At 39.5% G+C, this 22,234-nt stretch overlaps 1 protein-coding gene across 1 annotated transcript in view; it reads right to left on the bottom strand.

The window, feature by feature from the left end:
* The window catches only part of fntb (farnesyltransferase, CAAX box, subunit beta), a 29,159-nt gene that overhangs the window by 5,570 nt on the left and 1,355 nt on the right, over positions 1–22,234 (bottom strand). Inside the window, exons 2-9 of the mRNA XM_085771276.1 lie at positions 21,311–21,375; positions 17,837–17,909; positions 16,965–17,056; positions 11,835–11,981; positions 9,847–9,930; positions 7,451–7,537; positions 7,205–7,334; positions 3,014–3,146 (exon numbers count right to left, since the gene is read on the bottom strand). Of these exons, the coding sequence (XP_085627402.1) occupies positions 3,014–3,146; positions 7,205–7,334; positions 7,451–7,537; positions 9,847–9,930; positions 11,835–11,981; positions 16,965–17,056; positions 17,837–17,909; positions 21,311–21,375 (811 nt within the window). The remainder of the gene's footprint in view (positions 1–3,013; positions 3,147–7,204; positions 7,335–7,450; positions 7,538–9,846; positions 9,931–11,834; positions 11,982–16,964; positions 17,057–17,836; positions 17,910–21,310; positions 21,376–22,234) is intronic.

The raw sequence follows: 22,234 nt of genomic DNA, 5'->3' as shown, positions 1-22,234 counted from the left end.
CAGACAGGCTCCGTTATGGTTATATTAGGGGGTTAGGGGGGCGAGTCCAAGTAATTTGACATGTTTGAGCATTTTATAAAAAAAAAACATTGAAATAGACCCTTAAAGAGAATGGTTTGTTCAAACATCCTATGGTTATTTGTCTTCTGTATCACTGGGGTATGAATAATTTTGGACATGGTGATTTTTTGTTAATGTTTAATTAAATAAACACCTTTAACATTGTAACTCCAGACTTTCCTCCATGTCCTATTCATGTCAAATCTGAGTTGAAATACTAATCTGTAATTGAAAAAATTAAGAAATTCCTAGTATTTGACAGGGGTATGAATACTTTTAGGCTTAAGTGTAACTTCTTTTATTACTTTTTAAAACACACACACCAGCTGTGTCTGAATTCAGGGGCTTTTGAAGACTCTCCTGCGCAAAAACAAAACCCGACCATGACGTCACACACACACACACACACACACAAACCAGTGATGAGAATAATGGCGCTACTTTTTTCAGTAACAAGTAATCAAAAAAGTTACTGTTTCCCCCATTATAACGCCGTTACCGTTACTGACAATAACATGCTCCGTTATTTTTACTCAAGAATTCCATTTCCCATCACAAAATAATAATACAGCAGTTAAAGTGTACGTTATGTACACTTTTTTTTTTTTCAGTCCATCAACTAGTCGGAAAAAAGCCATTTATCTCCCTCACAAGAGAGTGAGTGTGTTGGTTAGTTCCAGATAAACACGAGGTTAGGGTTATAGTTAGGAGGTTATACCCTTAAGGAGAATGGTTTGTTCAAACATCCTATGGTTATTTGTCTTCTATACCACTGGGGTATGAATAATTTTGGACATGGTGATTTTTTGTCAACGTTTGATTACCATAAATAAACACTTTTAACAGTGTAACTTTTCTTCAATAAATTAGTCATGGCTCCAGACTTTCCTCCATGTCCTATTCATGTCAAATCTGAGTTGAAATACTAATCTGTAACTGAAAAAACTAAGAAATTCCTTGCATTTGACAGGGGTATGAATACTTTTGGGCTTAAGTGTAACTTCTTTTATTACTTTTTAAAAGTAACGTGCCTAACATTGACACACACACACACACACCAGCTGTGTCTGAATTCAGGGGCTTTTGAAGACTGATTTACAACACACCCGTGTGACTGGTCATGTCTGACTTCAAAGGCTCCTTCAAAACGCAGCTTTGCTTTTCCAGGACAACAGGATCAAATGGGAGGATCGTCTGTGACCCGGCCGATCCCCACTAGCACAGACGCATTGTGTTGTTGTTAATGGAAGCAAACAATACAGCCAGAGAGCCGGTCTGCAGTCTGGAGCAGGTAGGACTGGCCAGACCTTCACTGACCAGCTCCTCTGAAGGACAAAGGAGCTGCACTGAAAACTGTATTAAATTACACCTTCAACTGTTTTTGTTCATGGTTAATTGTGAAACAAAATCACATTTTGTTAATGATGAACAGTTCTGATTGTTTTCACAGGTGTGTGAGTTCAGCTGATGTTGACTTTGACCCTCCGATGAAAAAAGCAGCGATGATGAATTGATAAACTGGTTAGAACTGGTCAAAATGACAGTTTCTCATCTTATTTACATATGTGTATCAACAGTTGTACATATATTGGTGTGTGTATGATGACATTTACATATTTGTGTGTGTGCAGATGCAATTAAGTTTCATTATTCTGTGTTTTATGCGTATATATATATGTGTGTGTATTTGTCCTGAGATTTAATATTTTCTTATTATCTATATTAATGAGGCTGCGTATTGTCATTATATGGGCAGATATTGCGATTTCAGTGTGAATGTCTATTTTTCCTTTTCCTTTTAACTTGAACAATAACACAACTCATCATGATGTGATTCTTGTTTTGTGTGGGTCTTGTACCAAGCAAGTTAACATGTCCATTTATCATTGACCAGGGCGTCTCCGTAGCAACACACCACTTACGGTGCTGCTGACACTGTACAACTATGTTGTGACACATCTTGATTACACCGTGATTAACAGCTGCGAGTATTCATTTTAAATTTGTCACTTAATTTTCACATCATGTCATCCTTATCTGAATTATAACATTATACATCGCCTCCTAATAACCTTTATCGGTCAAATGCAGATAACACCGTTATCCTCTGCACCACCCATTCCTGTACCTGGACATTGGACGGACACAGAAACTCACAGACGGTTTAATAAGACGTGTGTCTGTGCTGATATTGAACATGTGACTGTAGAACAATTTATCCTGCGGGCCGGATAAATTTGCCAAGTGTGAAAAAGAAGACAGAAGAGGCATGATATTGCTGAATTGCACGTACTTATTTTCTCAAGAAATTCCAGGTTGTTAAAAATGTTTTGTATTTATCTTGTACTTGCACTTTTTTACACTAAAACAAAGGGGGAAATTTAGAGCTCTAGTTATTTAAAGGGACAACGAGGAGTTTCTATTCGGTTATAAAAAAGTCTCACGTTAATGTGGATGAATCTCCGCTACCCACACTTGTTAATGGGCCCATTTTCGATAAATATATCGTTCTGTCTCTATCGTTATTTTGTTATTATTAGTGGTGGCGGAAATGCTGGTCGAGCCGACCAGCGTTTCCTTTGTGGCGAGTCATGAGAATAACGCAGCCGAATCGCCGTTTATGGTCGGAACTACGACGGTATGTGAACCTCTTTGAACCTCTGACTTTAATTCTTGATGAATGAAAACATGAGTCTGTCTTGCGCCGGTCAAAGAATTTCACGGTGCGCGGAGGCTCATAAATGTAGTGTGAAAACACTTAGCTTTGCCAAAACTCCTCCCTTTAAAGGATATTATGCTACTATTTTAATCGTTCGGCCCACTTGAGATTGAATTACCCTGTGTGAAGCCCCTGAACTAAAATGAGTTTGACACCACTGCTGTAGAATATTACATGTTGAACTGAAATAATAATAACAACAAAAACAATAATAAACCCTACTATAGCAGGTACCTTCTTTGAATAAGGCTCTGTGCAGTAGAGGCAGGAGTCCAGCCTGCCAGAACGAGTAGCAGCCGTCCACCAGTTTGTTACAGCGGCCCTGGAAGCCGCCCTCGAATCGCATCTGCCTGCTGACCACCCACCGCTGAGGAGGACACACACACACACACACACACACATTACAAACAATGAAAAAGAGAAATAACCCCATTATGTGCAGCACTTTGAAAACTGTGACAATGTTAAACTCTGGTCAGACACACAAAGAGAGAGAGAGAGAGAGAAACCAGACCAGGACCAGAGGCAGAGATGAGAAAGACGTCGTTGTTGTGTTTTAATATTTTCAACAAAAAAAAAAAATAGAGAAAAGGGAACTTTTTGTAGTATTGTTGCTATGGAAACCACTAATTGGTGCACATCCAGTCCTTTTTCCTGGCCTTGGATCGAGTAATTATGGGAAACTGGGTATGACACCAGCTGGGGTCTGGGTCCGTCTGTGGACGACGACGACGTTTAGTTTATTAATATTAGCTCAGGGATTTATCTCAGTGTTTCACACACAGAGAGAGAGGAGTGTGTGTGTGTGTGTGTGTGTGTGTGTGTGCGTGTGTGTAGGGTGTGTGTGTCTCACTGTAGCTGAGCAACATGCAGTATGTACACACAGCAGGCTCTGAAGACTGGATATGCATCTGCTCTTAGTAAATATGTATCACACAGGCTGGTTTTAGTTTCTCTTTGACCTTCACACATTTACCTCAGAGTGTAATCAGCATCATTAACACACACACACACACACACACACACACACACACACACACGCTGCAGACGTCACTTCAGTCAGTATTTGACTTGAACCAGACAGACCGATCATTCATTGACGAGCAGCGCGGTGGGAAACATGAAGCTTCCCTTCCTCTTTATACCTGACAGTTCACATGTGACTCTCACAGTCAAATGAAGCAGCTGGTGTTGATGTTGATACACACTCACACGGACACACGGACACACACACACACACACACAGCATCAAATCAATCATATCATCTCAATCACACCCTGTAAGTTAAATCTGTCGCCTTCCCACTCATCGCTCCGCCGCTCGCCGTCATTCCTGAAAACGAAACTTCTGTAATACCGAGCGAAAAAATAAATCTAAGCATGCGAGGAGAATCTGAGAGGCTGCACACACACACACACACACACACACACACACACGAACCTCTTCTCAGTGTCAATGATTAATTCATCGTCTCCCTGATGAAACTGGGACTGTTTCATATTCAGTGTGACTCATCCCACATCGCTACACGTAAAAGGAGAAACTAGATGAAAGACTTTTTTCTTTTTTTTGTTGCGTTCACTCTTGACGCTGCATCATCTTCGAAAAGGTTAAAAATATTATTACAGCTGGGAAGAAAGAAACTCAGCATCACCGGCGATATAGATACAGATACATAAAGCACAGATTTAGACTCTGCACAGACAGATGTTTGCAAACAGATGTTTCCAGATGTATCCATTAACATTTCATGCCCAACGATATCACTGACTGAAAAGGAAACGTTACAGGGAAAACATAAAAGCATGGCAGCTGCCTTTTATTCTATTCCATTGTGTTGATGTTTGTTTATTTTACTGTATATGACTCAGTTTGATTCATTTATAATTTGTTATTATTATAATAAGTATTGTTGTTACCGTCATTGTTCATTTTATTTTGCAACTACATGAGAGGATATATTTGTAGATTGCTGTATATGACACTTGAATTTTCAACAAAAATATACAATTTATAACAATTTTCTGCAGATTATCATGTTAGGGCTTCATATTATGTTCGTTTTTGATCAGTGTTTCGATCGACTATTTGATTTCCATAGCTGGAGCTGCTTGTTGGTACACAATATGAAAATATTCTAAATCGCTGCTCATTTCTGAGCCGTCAGACACAGATGTGAAGCGGTGATAACGCTGCGGCAGACGAGCCGCGCTGCTGTAGATATTCTCGACCTGGTGTCGACTTACAACCTTCACCCACACACCACCAAAGACCAACTCTGGCAACTCCACTGACACTCAGGTTAAACCACCGAGACACAGATCCATACGCTGGGGGGAGGAGGAGAGGGGGAGAGGGGGAGGGGAGGGGGCCGTGACACGGGACACCTCAAGAGGACACGACACTCCCCCTGTTCACCTGTGACATCAGCGTTACCGCCGACCGAGGAGGAGCCTCAGTCCGCCAGAGTGTGGGTAACACGTTTCCTGACCAGTCACATGCAAATGTAACTTTATTACCACACGGGATTTGAATGTGTTGCTGTAAGACTGAGACAAGAGCTCAACATTTACTGCAAAGCTCTGACTCTCATTTCAAAATGAGCCAACCAACTCACTATTTAGTCGCCTGAACATTTTGAAATTCAGGGACTTAGTTGATTACATTACAATACAAACCATGTACGAAGCAAAAAATAAACTTCTTCCTCAAGATATCCAGAATCTGTTTAAAATGAAGGATTCCAGTTATAACCTGAGAAGACCACTATTATTTGAGAAACCAAAGACTCGAACTACTGTAAAAAATCACTGTCTTTCTGTTAGAGGGGTTAACATCTGGAATAATTGTCCTGAAAATATTAAATTATGCTGTACTCTAGTCAGCTTTAAAAAACTTTATAAGAACAACATCATTTCTCGTTACAGTATGGAAAATTAAGTTCAATGATTTTGTACTATTTTGGGTTATGCGCTGTGTACAATTCTTTATTTTGTTGTGATCAGAAATTTAAATGTACTAATTAATTTCAAATGTCTGTGATCGGATCCTATTGTATTAATGCATATATATATATATATATATATTTTTTTTTTAATTTTTTAAGGTAAAAGGGGTAGGGGTATATAAGCTTTGGCTTCAACCTACACCCTTTCGGTTATATAAGCTTGATATACCGAAATAAATAAATTCATTCATTCATTCAATCATTCAAAATAAGAGACTGAGTAAAACTGCTGCAGGCCGCCCAACCAGTGACTCTCTATCTCTCGCCCAGTGACCTTAAGCTTTGTGTCAGCAAGCATCTGCCCAGGCCACATAAAGCCACAGGGCTGCTGCTCTGATCTCTAACTCCTGTGGAAGCAGGGAAATGACGAGAGAATTTCCCTATAGAGGATTAAACATTACATCCTCAACAGTCCCGACACTGTAGGAAAAGAGACACAAGCTCTTTGACCTCCGTCTTATGTCAGGAGCCTGGTGACTAAACAAGTGAGATGAAATAATGAAAAGTTGCTGCTTGAAGACCCGACGCTGAAAGGCTCCACCAGACAGGAAACGTTCCCTGAACACACATCTAAAGGAATCTAAAATAAGCAAAAGCAAAAAAAAAAAAAGACCAAAGCTGTGAGCTTCACTGCAGCATTTCAGAACAAAATGGCTGCTCACCAGGGCGTTATCAGTTGTTTTGCTCAGTGGAATCTCACTGAGTCATAACAATATATTCTTATTTTATCACATCTATGTGTTGATGTCGGTGCCTGGCGTCACGGCAACCAACAACAGGGATGTTCCTTCAGCACAAAGGCTGAAAACTATAGATTCCTATAGGACAGGGGACAGGGGACAGGGGAGTGGACGGTTACAAAAGCAGCACTGTAAAACATTTCTGTTAAGGAAGCAGCGTCTTAGTCAACGTAATGAATTTCCCTTCTTTTTGAAAATGCAGTCGACCATAATGCTGTTTCCATCATAGGAGAAAAAACAAAACTCCTACACTGTCAGCCATGTTTCAACCTGGCACTAGGACACTACATAATAAACAAAGGGAGACCCCTGTTGTTTAATGTTCACAGTTATTATTATTATTATTATAGGGTTTTATTCTACAAGCTTTTTATCTACAGGTTTCCTTAGTCAATTATTCAGTAGGTTGTTTCAGACTCATTATGTCGTGTATTTGCACTGTGGGACAATACAACAACATGTTGACTACAACAAAAAGTATTTTTGAATGCTTTTGTATCTTTACTACAGTAAAAATGTGACTTTCATTGTATGTGTTCGTGTATTAGAGCAATATTTGAACAGGACTGTCTGTACTTGATAGACCTGTATACTTGATCCACCTCTTGTGTCTTTTTAATGTTTCTGTTTGTTTGTAATAACCTTAGAAATAGATAAACTGTCATTGGGCTCCTCACCAGCAAGGCTTTGAGATCCAGCATATGTTCTTTGCCCAGGATGACGAGGGCGGCCGTGCCACAGAAGGTGTACCCGCCGTGGGCCTCCAGACCTGGGACTCCACTTAGACCCCCCTCCCAGTTCTGACAACTGGACACAGAGGAGGACACACACACACACACACTCAGACACTTCCTTGATTTAAAAAGAGGAAGGACCAAACAGTGTTGAACTGAATAAAGCTCTCTGAGGGGCTTTGTTGGTACCTGAGGATCCAGTTGGTCGTATCCTCAAACAGTCTTGGCGTGAGGATGTTTGTGAGCGATGCTACAGACGCTGCGCAGTACGCACTCCTATGAAAAAGGGGAAAAAAAAAAAAAAAAAACACAGTCATGTTGATAGAAATCAACAAAGAGAGAGGCGGCTGAACAGGAAGTCTTTATCGTCCAGGGCTCTGTATTTTTAGACCGACAGCAGCAGCAGCATAAACATCCATTTTGTCTTTTGTGTTTCACCTGTGTTCACATTTGTGGAGCCATCCCAGCTTCTGCATGTTTTATTTCCTCTGCCATCGAGAGGCTGGAGAGCTTTTAGAATTAATAACTTATCAAGAACCGAAGGCAGATGCTAATTTGGCTTTTTATGACTATTAACAAAAGGCTTGATGAGACCAGAGGGAACGCTGCAGTGCATTCATCCAACAAACAAGCCTGGAATAGTTTATTTCACCACTGTCATCCAGAAGCTGTTAAAAGGACATTAGCTGTGTCCCAATTCAGAGGCCGCAGAGACGTGGTCTATGAAAATGTGGCCCCTTTTTATTTTATTATTTGTTACCGGCGCGCAATGGATCTTGGGATAGGTTGGGTTTCGGTAGGAGATGGCTGTACACATCAGCAACGTCCTCGAAACACAATATATTCATGTTCCACTTCCTCTTTTTCAATAATTCCAAGTCCTTCTGAGATGAATCATTGCAACATGATAGACTGAATGATAAAATGACTTGAGAGTTTGCCCTCCAGTCATATTTGTAAAGATTCAAATGAAAACAGAAAAATCTGATAGCAGCAAAAACTATTCGACTATTTCTCCTTTGGATTTCCCCTAGTATAATAATTCAATTCAGATTGTGCCTTTTTATTGTTGTCGGTGCTTGTTGTTCTTTATATTGTGATGTTGAACAGTGTTCAAATTATAGCATAGTTTGAATTCTGTGTTCAATATGAATGTTACATATAGTTGAAAAAAGGGGACATAATTGGATAAAGCCCCTGAACTGGGACACAGGTGCTGGATTTGGATGAGTTTTTATTTTCTTTTTAATCAAAATGGTCATATTTCTTGTGAAATCGAGGTTCAGGACTAGTGCTCTAGACTAGACTACACTTTCTATTACTGTTAACACATCTCATAAATAATCATAATATAAATCTTTAAAAACAGAGAATGTATAAATAGTTAAAATACATTTAAAAAAAAAGGCTCAGTAGCTTCCTTAGAAGATGTTTGTGAAACAGGAGGAGCTGGTGGATTTGCTGGAGACTATTTCCAGCTGTGGATTAACACACATTTAGTTCTCTACTGAGTGTTTCCAGCAGCGACATGCTACAGTAAAATGTGACTGAGACAAAATGAGCCAGAGTGTTCATCAGCGTGATGAAACATGACAAATGTTTTAAAGCTTAATAATGAATGTTCTTAATAGGATTATGTCACTGTAGGTTTTGGTCTTTTCATGAGATCTGTTGACAATGATAAAAACAGACAATTTTTATACTTTAATTGGGTTCTGGGCTTCTTTTTTGTTTTTTATTGTTTGCGTGTTTTTATTGGTCGCTGTCTAGTGGAAACTATGTAACTGCAAGATTGGTTTACTTAATTTCACTGAGATAATCCACCTGGTATCATTACTTCTCCCTCAGGGCAGCCTTGGGTTCATGTCTTCAAAACGAAACAATAAAACACCCTGTGGTCCCTCAGGTAAATTAAAAACTATTTATGCTCCCAAGTTTAAGGTAAAACGAGGCAGCTTTTCTTAGTTTATGAAAAGTTGGACATGCATGTTTTTGACAGGGCAGCGAGTGATAAGCTAAAGAGCTGAATAATACATAATGACAGTAGAACAGTAATTGGTTGGCAGCAGATAAGAGACGCCTCAGAGACTGAGGAAGTTTAGTTTGACTGCTGAGGTTCTTTGTGGAAACAGAAAATGATACCTCAAAGCTGCTTATTAAAAAAAAAAAGAAAACCCACTGCCCCACATAGCACTGAGAGAGAGAAGAGATGTGGGTATTTCTCCTCTTTTCTACCCACACCAAGACGAACAAAAGAGCATAAAAAAATGCAGAGGGATAGGAGAAGAAAAGGCGATGTACTTTTTAAAAATGTCCTACTTATTTCATGAGAAGATTCAGTGAGCAAAATTTAGCTGTGAAAATATTTCTGACTGTTGAACAACGATATACAATAATGAAAACCCACAATGTTTTAAATAAATTACATCTTTTCGTCTTGGGTCTTTCAGCATTGTGACAATGAACAAATACTATAAAACCGTGAAAAGCCATGAAATCAAAGCCGGTGGAGACTAATAGCTGGATAGTAGAGGAGGAGGAGGAGGAGGAGGAGGATATTATATTATAATCTTGTGGATTCTCACCTGACATCCACCTCGCCTCCAACGTGCATCACAAACGAGCCATCTGGCTGCTTCACTGACCATAGGAAATCTAGCAGCTTCTCCCTAGAGACGGGGTCAACACGGGAACAAGAGAGAGACGGAGGAGAGGAGAGGAGAGGAGGGGGTGACAGGAAAGAAGAGAAGGAGAAGAAGAGAGAATTCATTAAAGCACTTATGCAGCAATAACACCTGCTGTCAGGAGCTGCATCACATCAATGAAACAGGAATCACGAGTGAGAGCATCAGTAGCTTGAGCTTCACTGTGCCAGTTAGTCCGTCATAAATACAGAGAAAATGAGGAGTAAAAAGGTCACGTAAACACACCTCTGCAATACAAATGGTTATAATTAGCTTCTGTGTAAATAGCATCTTAAAGAGGTTTCTGTTTTGTTTTCCTACGACTGTTTAAAAGGTCAGAGCTAATATGATGTAGCACTGCAGAAAAATATAATTACACTCAAGAGGATTTGAACGTGTCAATTAATTAATGAATTTCAAACACTAATTAAACGCTCAGTAATGTGACTGGGGGATTTCATGATGTTTTTTTTTGTCATAAGCCTGATACAACATACGGTCCAGACCATTAGTGTTTGGACAGATCAAAACTCATTATGAAATAAAACAATACCAACGCTCTGAGGTTGACAGATATTAATTAAAGCTATTGATGTCTTTACAATAATAAAGTGTAGAAATATGGTTTTTACAGGTGTTTACATTTCATTTTCACATGATTCACAGCCAGAGATATAAATATAGATATCTAAAATATAGCTTTTTACTCATATACATGTAGACATGTTTGCATGAATTAATAAAGGTTTTTATTTTGTCAGGATTTGGGCAAAATTATCTTTTTGCACAGGGTCAAAAAGGGGCCTAATTACAGAAAAAGCTGAGAAAACAGTGATAAAAGCACTTGGCTATTATCTTATACACAATACATTAAGAAATAATGTAGGAATTTGGGGAGATACTCTTGGATAAAGATTTAATTTGAGCAGTTCAGTATAGACAGAAGTGTGTGGGAGATAAAGCCTCTTATAAAACATGAGGTCAAAAGTTTAGTGACTCAAAAGTAACTGGATTATTTTTTTAGTTTTTTTTTTTTTGCAAACTGCAGCCTGTTCCTCTCTGTCAACTTCACCACAAGATGCAAACCCCTGATAAAAAGCCTCAGAGACAGAGAGACATGTACGCCTCCACCTCCACTTTCTGCTCAGGCATAAAAAGGCTTTTTCTTCTCCAATGCAAATGATTTCCAACCATAAACCGACCGGGTCGTTTGCAGTTTCCTAGTTTTCTGATGCACCTGCTTGTTTAGACTGGACCCAGCGGTTGATTCTGACAAACCAACACCTCTCTGACACACATTTTTATTTGTGAGCCTTATTATGATCTTCTCCTCACGTAGACAGACAACTACGCCGCAAACGTCCACATACGTCTGTCTATATTGATGTAAACCGAAAACTGAAAGCTGAGACATGGTGCTTTAATGTAGCATCAATGTTTCTATTTCTAATGTGCAACTGTCTTATGGAAGTACTTATGACCTGGACTGTAGAGGATTTCAGTACAAACACATTTTGATACCTGAAGTTTAATCTGATACACAGTGTTGTGTATATTCCACTATTTATTGTCCACGGTGCAACTCTTGAGTTTATCTCTCTAGGAAAGTCGCCGTGACAAATTTGCAGATCATCTCAAAAACTCCTGGGGTCTGGAAAGCCAAACTAGTGCTGACAGCAAAACTCATGATCTACATCACAGCTGCTGAGAAGTTTGGCCTCAGATACACAGTGTTTGTCCTCTTCTACATACAGTACGTGTTGAACTCAGCTTCTTAGTTTTATTCTCTGCACTTACCCAATGTGGGAACATAAAATATCATAATAGTGCAACAATAAAAGTAACTCTGTTTAAAGTCTGTTTTTCTAATGTTGCATGTGTAACCGTACCTGTTTATAACGTTATAGGCCTCTTCGGTGCCAATGATGCAGAGGGCGTTGACGGCAGCGTAGGTGGGCGCTAGGTGGGCGTGTTGTCCTGGTCCTCCAGCAAAACCTCCTGTCGGGCTCTGACACCGAGCCAGGAACTGACACACACTGTGGAGACGGTTCAGGAGCACAATTAATTAACATTTATGAGTTGACAATGTAAACATACATAAAGATATTTTTTTATTGTGGTCAAACTAGGGATGTCACGATTATAAATTTTCTTGGTACAATAATTGTCAGAGAAATAATCACGGTACTACGATTATCACGATTATTAATATGCACTAATTAATTTCACAACACTATGAATGTGTAAAATCAAATACAGTCAAAATATAATTACATTACTCATTGTTTATACAAAATGTTTCAAGTATCTATTAATATATGACCAATTCTTAATCCCCCAGGGGAAATGTTTCAGGTCATAAATTGTCATCTATACCAAATATTTGCATTTATTTTAATCGTTTTTTGTTTTGCTTCATTTTTTTTATTATTAAAAATGACACGCTAACATTTAAATTCCTACCAATTCATGTTACGTTAGATAAATGGACCAGTATCTGAGCATTCACCTTTATTTTTGCGCACATCTGCCGATATGGTTCCACCATCATGTTTTTTGGAAAGTGACGGTATTTAGGAATCTTTACAATTAATTAATTGTGGCGTTTAATACCACGATTAATTGTCAAAACAAGTAATCGTGACATCCCTAGTTGACAATGTAAACATACATAAAGATATTTTTTTTATTGTGGTCAAACAATAACAAAAAATTAGGCCTCTCACTGCTTTGTTGAAAAACACACAGAGGAGAGTCAGTCAGTCTGTCTCTGTGTGTGCATATGGAATAAGTCTGTGGGATAAGCTTTAATTATCCAACACAACAACTGGTGCTCTGGATAACATTTGGTTTGTTTCTCCATCCATGACAATGTTAATTTAAAAAGCGCAGAGAAACGACCTCAAATGCACGACAGCAATCCAAAAAGAAAAAAGAAAAAAGAAAGAAATCCAGAACATTTCTGCTCCATGTTCAGCTTCACACACTCAAGCTGCCAAAAGATGCCGAGTTCTGCCCATAAAGGGAATAACATGGTCGGCAACAACAACAACACATGCATGTGAACCATGATGGTTGATGTGAAGGAGGCCGTGAGGTGCCAGGAAACCCACGGCCTGTTGCACTGCGACATAAGGCAGGTTGGCTCCATGAATTCACGTTGTTGACGCCAAAACTCCTGACCAGATTCATGAGACCAGGCGGCGTTTTGTATTTTTTTTTCTTTTCTTTTTCCAGTCCTCCTCGGTCCAGTTTGGTGAGTTGTGTTTCCACTGCAGCTTCAGGTTTCTGCTCTTGGCCGACGGCAGTGGAACCTGACGTGATCTTCAGCTGCTGAACAATAAGATGAATGTTCAGAGATGGGTTTGTTTTTTTCCTTTTTCTTTTCTGCTCGCCCACAATTGTAAAAGAGAGTGGTTATCCGAGTGACCACGGCGCTTTCTGTCAACTCCAGCCACTCGCATACGCAGCTCTCTGACCTCTCTCAGCGACGAGGCGCGTCCGTCCACAGAACCACCACCACCGCTCGCTGGCCGGTCGGTCGACGGCTGCTTTTCCCGGCAACGATCATCATCACACCGCGATCAAAGGCTTGTTACTAAGTATGTATTAATTATCATGATAAATAAAACTCAACCTGTCACACAGCTCCATGTTGTCTCTGTGTGGTGTTCAGGGACAGTCAGGACAGTCTGAGGACAGAGTTTATATTAATGCACCGTGACACTGTGGCAGGTCTCTGTACGTCTTCACCACAGATCAGGGGCCTCATTTATCAAAGAGGGTGTAAAACTGCTTTTGTGTACGGCGAAAAGACGAAAATGGCGTACACCCACTCGCATTCCATAATTGCGATCAGTGAAATATATGAAAACAATAAAATACAATTTAAAAATGAGAGAAAAAAAATCCAAATTCTTCGACATATTTAAACTTAAAAAAAAGAAAGAAAAAGTAACGCAATAGTTACTTTCCCTGGTAACTAGTTACTATTATAGTGAAGTAGTGGAGTTACTAACTCAGTTACTTTTTGGGAGAAGTAATTAGTAACTATAACTAATTACTTTTTAAAAGTAACGTTCCCAACACTGTTAACAAGTGTGGGTAACGTAGATTCATCCACTCTTTTATAGACTCTTTTATAACCAAAAGCAAACTTCTCGGGGTCTCTTTAAATAATATTTTGTACATAACAGTACATATCTTTGTTTTTTATATATTTTTTGTACATAGTAAATTATTTATATCTTTTATTCCCTACTCCTTTACATATCCTGTACTCTTTGCTACTGTTACAAGTGAATTTCCCACACGGTGGGATCAATAAAAAGTCTTATGTCTTAAAAAATGTTAGGTGAATGCATATTAATGGTCCTGCTCTGTTTGTTTCCAAGTGAAGTTAGTTTCAAATTCTGCACATTTTGATTCACTGTTGTTTTCAATGTGGATTAAAACTGTAGTAAGAGATAAGAAATGTTAAATACTGTAACCCTCTGATGGAGCTGCTCAGTGAGGTTGTAGCGGACAGATTCTCCATGTGAATGTGTCCAACTGTGCATGAAGGCACATGAGCCTGACAATGACCATGCATTTCCAATTAACTTTATCTACCCATTCAAAAAACAAGTGCACAATGAAACACATTTTGCTCATTAACAGTCCATGGACAAAAACCAGCTTTCTTTCTTTCTTTCTTTCTTCCTCACAAACAACATCGTCTCCAGTCCTGTGTCTCCGCCGCCGCTGCACTCTGTGAAACCAGCACCACTGGGTTCGCTGACGTGGCACCGAGCGCCGGCCGGCCGACCGACCGTCTTTAACCACAGCTTCCTTTTCTTTCCAGCCTCCGTGCACCAGGCTGCCGCTCTCACAAACGTCCTCTTCATCCTCCGCCACGGGGGGAAGAAATCACAAAAGAACTGCGAGCGCGTCTCGAGCCAACTGAGTTGGAAGGAAAAAACCTACAGTAACTTTGGCCAACCGGACAGACCGGTGCCAGCGCTGACCTGAGAACAGTGTACATTTCATGGGACAGAGAAAGCAATCTGTTGTAGGATGCATTGTTATAAAGGCCCCGAACAGAGCCTGTGTGTTTCTATGTGTGTGTGTGTGTGTGAGCACGAGGCCGTCACGTTGGCGCTGGGCAGTGCCAGCCGGTGTGCTGGCTCGCCTCGCGGTAATAATGAGAGTGTGGGTTGGCGGCCTGGCATCGGCCGCTCGCTTCAGGGGTTTGCAGAGTGTTACTTTCAGCTGGCAATAATTTAATCAAGTGACATTTTGGTGGCAATAACAGCAACACTGTTTGGAGTCATGGCTGCATGACATCTCTCAAATGACACACCTGCTTATTCAGCTCAGCGCTGTCACTACTGCTGTTAATCACCAGTCACGACCGTCTGAGTCATCGCAGCTTCTTACATCAACACCGTGACTATTAATTACTGTGAGAATTCGATCACGGTCGGAAAATGAAGATTAACTGCTGTAGTAAATCATGGAAACTACCAGTGGGAGAATAAAACAGAACAAACAGGTTCTGTACTTTGGAACGGGCTCAGTGAAATATGACGTTGGGATAATAAAAATAAAAGCGACATATAACATTAATGTGCTCGTTTGCATTGATGCACTTCTGGTTTTAACAACTTGTCAACTTTTATGTCACTTGATTTATGTCTCGTCTTTAAACATATTAGGACCATGTTGTAAACTGTAAACTGCAGTTATCACTTATACAGCACTGTGAAATGGTTTTACAGCTCTTTAGATGGTTTTAGATTCTCTTCCATCATGCAGCTCCTCTGAGTCATGAAGACCAAACATCCCAACGATCTGGATCACATGAGGTGATCTCTGCACGATGCTGAAACCGTCGACCTGCTGCTGTTTTGCAGAGTTGTCACAGTGTTTTGATTTGATTCAGGTTTTATTTTGTTAACTAGACACTGAATGAAGTTTGTAGATGGATATAAAGTCCTGCGTTTACATTAAGTTTTAGGGCAAAACCATGTGCAATAAATATGGATATCAGAGCTGTTAAAGTTGATAATGCATTTTTTTTCTTACTGTGCACGTGCAACCTGGAACAATCTGCAAAACCATCTGAAACATACCACACTTTTATCATTTAAATCCATAACTGCTCCTGTTTTTAGCTAGACTTCTCTGTTTTCGTTTATCTTTGTCACTTTACTTTTTGGTATTTCGTATTTTGGATATGCTTGTATGTCTCAAGCATTTTGTGTTATGTCTTGTCCTCAAATGTTTTGTGTTTTTTCTCGGCTATATTGCAAATTAGGTTGCTCCTCAATATATTTCCGAGTTTAAATAAAAAATCCTTAATTTTATTTATCTGTTTATTTTTACAGGGACAGTGTCTTCATCGTCACGACTATAAATGTGCCAGTTTTCAACTGTAGTCCCTGGGCTAGATGTTAATTGCCACTGTGTTTCTGCTCAATCTGTTATTTTGGCCTTTTGATCCGAGTGAATTTCCATTGACAAACATATATTAAAGGATGATGGTGTGATTTTTCTTGGGTCTGGCACCAAACAAGTATGATCCCTCACATGATGGAAGCAACCAACCACAATGGTTCATTTATATAGAATAATATACACATTACCATACAAGGTACCTTAATACTGTGATTAGTTGTTCAGCCCTCTTAAGAGCCTTCACCTTGCACAGTTCTGTAGGTGCTAAATAATCTAATTTTGGTGAGAGCATTGGGATTACATGATTTGTAGTATGTACATTTTGCACAGCACATTAAACAACTACCACTCCGGTTGGGGACAGTTGGAGTGAAGCTGCTGCTGCTCATTTTGTCTCTTGTTTTGCAGCAGCATCTGGTAATTATGAGAACTATGCAAGGGATATAAATAATTTAAAAAAGTATTTGGCGGTGCACAGGCTTTATTTGGCTGCGTTTCTGCCCCTCGGTAGCAGTTTAGTTGTGGAGTATGAGTGTGTGTGTGTGTCTGTGTGTATCTGTGTGTGTGTGTGTGTGACTCACTCGGAGGCGACAGTAGAGGGAATGGGTTCCTCGAGTAGCTCCAGACTGTGAAGAATCCAGAAGCAAAGCCACGGTCTGCTAGCATCCAGACACTACTTACACAGGGACAGACAGCACACACACACATCACATGATCAGATGGGCATCAGATGACCAATTATAGCAATAAACGACACAGCTAGATCAGTCAGTTGGAGGCAGAGACGAGGGGAAACGGGTCTGCCACACACACACACACACACACACAGGGGAGAGGCCCAGGAGGAAGACGCTGAAGCCGGGGCACATGGGAAAATATCACAGCACTTATTTTTCTACGGTTGGTAAATATATGACGGTGTTTATGCCAATACATCACAACAACACACTGCTGTGATGTCTTAAGTGTTGATTTTTATCACATAATATCATGATTCAGCTTCTAATTTCCCACCACTGCAACATCATAAATCCAGCGTCACAGCAGCACACTCGCACTTTCACTCACATCGGTCCCGATACTGAGCTGGAGGTGGAGCGAGCAACAAATTATTTTCTCTCTCTTTCTCTTTTGTGGTAAAAAAGAAAAAAAGAAAAACAGTTCACTCAAACACACAAAGAGAGGTGACCTTCCTTGGAGTGAGTAAGCATATTTTTCTGAAAAGTGAGTACAATGGTGCTTCTATTTAAAGCCGAGTGAGCCAATCAGGCGCCTAACCAGAGGCGGTGAGTGCTACTGTCCTTCAGGTCAGCCCAGGTTATTACTGACACACTGGATCTAATGCAGCGACCTCTGAGTGAACTCTGCTTTAAAAACCCAGCTGGAGGGGGAGTTACCAGAACGTAACAACGGATGTTTCACCGTGTGGTTGCACACACTGCGCTCGCCGTACCTCGTAAGTGTCCGATAAATGACGTAAGCCCTTCTTGAGATACTGGTAGTGTTGTTCGCGCAACAACGTCGGCCTGAAGGAACAGAAACAGAAAACAAAGATCATTAACACAGTCACAGCAGGTATAACACCAACAGAGACGTCTGAGTCAGAAGAAGAACAGACTGACTCCTCTTTGTAGAAATGATATTCGCAGCCACAGACAGAGGAGTAATATAATAAGTTCATCTGATACAGAATATTTTGAATATCACATGTAACTGCACCTATTATACCTATTATAGGAAGAAATATAAAGTGGTTTTATGTTTCAAGCAATAAGTTCACTGACTGACAATGAAACACTATCATTTTATAAAGCTCTTTATTTTATTTTTTTATTGTTATTAATAAAATTGTGTTTGGATTAGTGTTGTCCCGATACCGACATTTTGGTTTGGTCGGTACCGGTACCAATATGTATTTCGATACTTTTCCAAATAAAGGGGGAACACAAAAAATTGCGTTATAGTACCGTTTTACTTGCTTAGTAGGCTACTACTGCTGTACCTTTATGTATTGGTATACCTAACAAGCTTAGTCTGCTGTTATGTTATGCTATGTTACATAATGTTACGTTATGTTTTTCAGTGCTGTAGAATAAGTAACATGAAGCCCAATGGAACAACAACAAGACTAGTACTTATATGACTGTTTGTTTTGCACTATTTGTTTTTATGCATATACCGTTGTATTTGTATAACTGCCCATCTGGGAGTGAGCACTGCCAAGTTTTGGCTACTCATGGTGTGACACTAGTCCATGTCTTACACTTGTCCCTATTGAGAAAACATTAAAATAAAATGATGTTTTTTTCAAGCCCAGGGCGAGAAGACTATAGACACATTACAAATAAACAGTTTAACTATCCTAAAAGATACATACAGGTGTTAAGGCTGTAGAGCAGAGTGCAACATGTGTATAAAAAGCTTGACACAGTATAATATCCATGTAGCATGCAGGAATGTGTTTTATGAGCATTGATATGTATGCAAAAAAGACAAGTGCCAGTGATAACAACGGTTCTGTCTGTGCCTCCATCTTTTTAATGTCAGCGTGCACGTCTGCACCACGGGAACCACTGCAACTCTCATCTGCATCTGTAGCCCTTCACATCACAACGACACGTGTGTGTGTGTGTTTGAGTGTGTGTCAGTGAGTCAAAGACAGCGGACACACCCTCCCTCACTCACTCACTCACCCCCCACCCACCCAGGCCTATTTGCTACGTGCCCTTTTCACGCAGCGCTCGCAGTCGCTGCCACGGTTGTAATTAACTCTCTACCTACAAAGGCTTTGTCACAGAGGCTTCGCAGCAGCAGCTCTGGAGAACAACAACAATCAGAAGAAGCAGGGCTAGTGCTTAAGCAACTAAAAGCCGGTCCGCCCACCACAGTTATGCTCATCAGATCAGATGTGAGGGTTCAACTCAGCTGTTGAAACGCTGAGGGCAGACGGGGCTGCAGAAGAGCGTGCGAGTAAATTAAAACCTATAATTTCTGTCTCAAGTCGAGCGGAACAAACGTGTGAAAGGAAAACGGGAACAAATACCTCCGATGTTTGAGGTTTAACAATCACGCACAATGATATCCAACCATTTGCACTCACATTAACCAGCTGCACTTCGACATCAGCTTTTTGTCTTGTAGTCGTTTCACTGACGGTAATTAACCGTTATGGTTTGTATATGTATTTTGTAAATGCTATAAATCACCTTAGCAACCACTGATGGCAGAAAGGTCATGTTGTGTCAATTGTTTCCTATAATTTAAAGGCTTTCTTACGCTAAGGAGGAGTTTACACCCCACAAGCACACTCACATTATCAACAAGAAAGGGTTTTAAAGTCTTATTTTGAAATTCACCAGGATCAGTTTCTTCAAAAAAGAGTTAAATTAGTAGTTAGAGTTGAATAAATATTAGTTAAAGCATAAGATTTCTAAAGCATAATAATTAATACAGCAACAGTGGATGTAAATGCCACCTTCATTAGCATGTGTGTTTGTTGTGCAATTGTGTTTAATTAGGTTGTTGTTGCTATTGATTTAAATACAGGAAATACAAAAATACATTTTTTTAAGCACTTGCCTCCTCTATAATATTTGTAAATTCAGTTTGGATCTTTGCATCTTTGAGAATTTCAAAAGAAAAGCCTTTCCTGTTGGAAAAATACAACATATCAGCATCTTCTTTTATGTGTTTTTGACCCGAAGGACCAGGAAAACAAATCATCGCTACTAAACACACGACTTCCACTGATGAACTCAATTAATTTTAATTTTCTCATCGTACGACGCAGTGAATAAGCGTTTCCCCCACTGGCTGCAACCCTGCAGGACGACATTCAGGTCCAAGCGGTTGTCATAGAAATGGGATGAGTCACCACCATTAAACGCGGACTGATGACAGCTGATGATAGCAGGAGCAAAGCATGTGGGCTGATCAGTGCATCATTTAGATAATGGCCGTCGTACATCTCCGTGCATGCAGCCACGTCTACCGGCGAGCAGCAGGTGTTGGTGATAAAGAAGAAACAGCCACAGCCAATCAGCAGCTTTCTTGGAAATGTTTCATAATAGCTGTTCATTATGATCCTCGTTACTATGGATTCACATTATCTGACCAATTTATCACCTTTTGGGTTTGTAAACATGTATTTTTCTCCCTTATTCTTACAGCATGAAGGCTTTTTTCTTTTTATCATGGACTGAATCGAGGTCAGGCCAATTTAGTGTCCCGATTTCATATAACTATTATGGACTAATGTTTGAACATGTCTGAAGCAAAAGCAAAATAACTTCATTTTCTGTTTCCTGCACACAAACGGGGTTAGCAGCATCACTTTTAAAGGAGGGGGCATAAAGAAAACAATATTGCATTTTAAGACCAGTACAGGATGTGCTTTTGTTATCCTAGCGGTGCATTAAAAAAACACAATATGACAAATTTATACTTAATAATTAGGTTATAAACCCAGCTTGTACCAGTCCTTTGAAGGATTACAATGGTGTATTTTATGGATAATTCACTGAATATTTAGTTTTGTTGAATTTCGACAGCCGAGACAAAAAGACTAGGGCGCAACAATAAATGTCTGCAGGCTAGAGTTTCTCTGAGAGAGTATTTCCAGGAGGCAATTTTCTTGTCATCTGTGAAGTGAGTGACAGTTAACTACTACGCAGCGCCAAACATGGATATGAAAATAACTTGGATCTAATTGAACTGCCCAGCCGTACAAATTCTGGTTTAACAAAACAAAACAAAACAAAGTCTCCACTTTGCTCTCAGTGTGATTACGAAAAGATTTGTTACAGTGAGGAGCATGAATAACTGAAAAGGTCTGTGTGTAAGGATCACATGGGAATTTTTTTTTTTTTTTTAAAAAGCACCGTTATGTGACTAAACTTTCCAGCATGACGACACTGTGAACACTCACTGTGGTAAGCTGTGTATTTGCTTGTAAACACTGATGACTTCTTCAATGCTGGATTCCACTTTTTTCTATGGGAAAAAAAAAAGAAGGACAGACATAAGAAAAGAGAAACATAAACAGTCATCATGAGAAATGTTGTGAGCTAAACAAAAACCAGCCTTTCACCAGGCAGTCATTATGATTAGCCAAAGGCAGGGGTGTGGCTTGTTCATTAACTTTAAATTAATTATCTATAAAATATGCAAGACATAAATAGATATTTTTATTAAGATATATGAACCAGACAAGTCATGATGTTTTGACCTGGAATGACTCCTATTTCACTGTGACAAAATACAGATTTGCCACAATTATACGCAAGCAATGACAAAAGAATGAGTCAATTATGATGGAAGAGATCCAAAACACGACATGACGGTTTCTGCACAATGGTGAAGTTTCAACTGATGAGGTGACATAAAGAGAAAGGGTGCAGTGGTTTACTGTCGGATATAGAAGCTAATAAGCCCAAATAGATGGGATTTTAAACTAGATTTTTAAAGAAAATGTTAACTGATCAATTAGTTATTGAAAAATGAATCATCAACCGTTTAGATAAGTGTACTTCCATTCAATGTTCCCAATCAACAGGCCAAACATGTAGAGATTTAAGCTTAACAAATGTGTAGATTTGACGCTTTCACTTGTCGCATTTCATTGTAGCCACAAACCGACAAGTCTCCTCCAGATCTGATCAATTTCAAATATTTATTTTGTCACTTTTAATTGATAAAACAACCAATCAATTAATCAAGAAATTACCTGCAGACGTTATGATCTGTTACTATTTTTTGTCTTTATCCTCATTTTTTCCCCTTTTTTAATTAAATGTGTATTTTGTTTTGTTGTCCTGTCTTGTTTTGTTTTTAGGTTAGGTGGTTTTATCTT

Source organism: Trachurus japonicus, chromosome 24, assembly GCF_045865225.1.
Source record: "Trachurus japonicus isolate A0001 chromosome 24, Traja_1.0".
NCBI lineage: Eukaryota > Metazoa > Chordata > Actinopteri > Carangiformes > Carangidae > Trachurus > Trachurus japonicus.
This window is presented reverse-complemented; position numbering and strand designations above follow the sequence as displayed.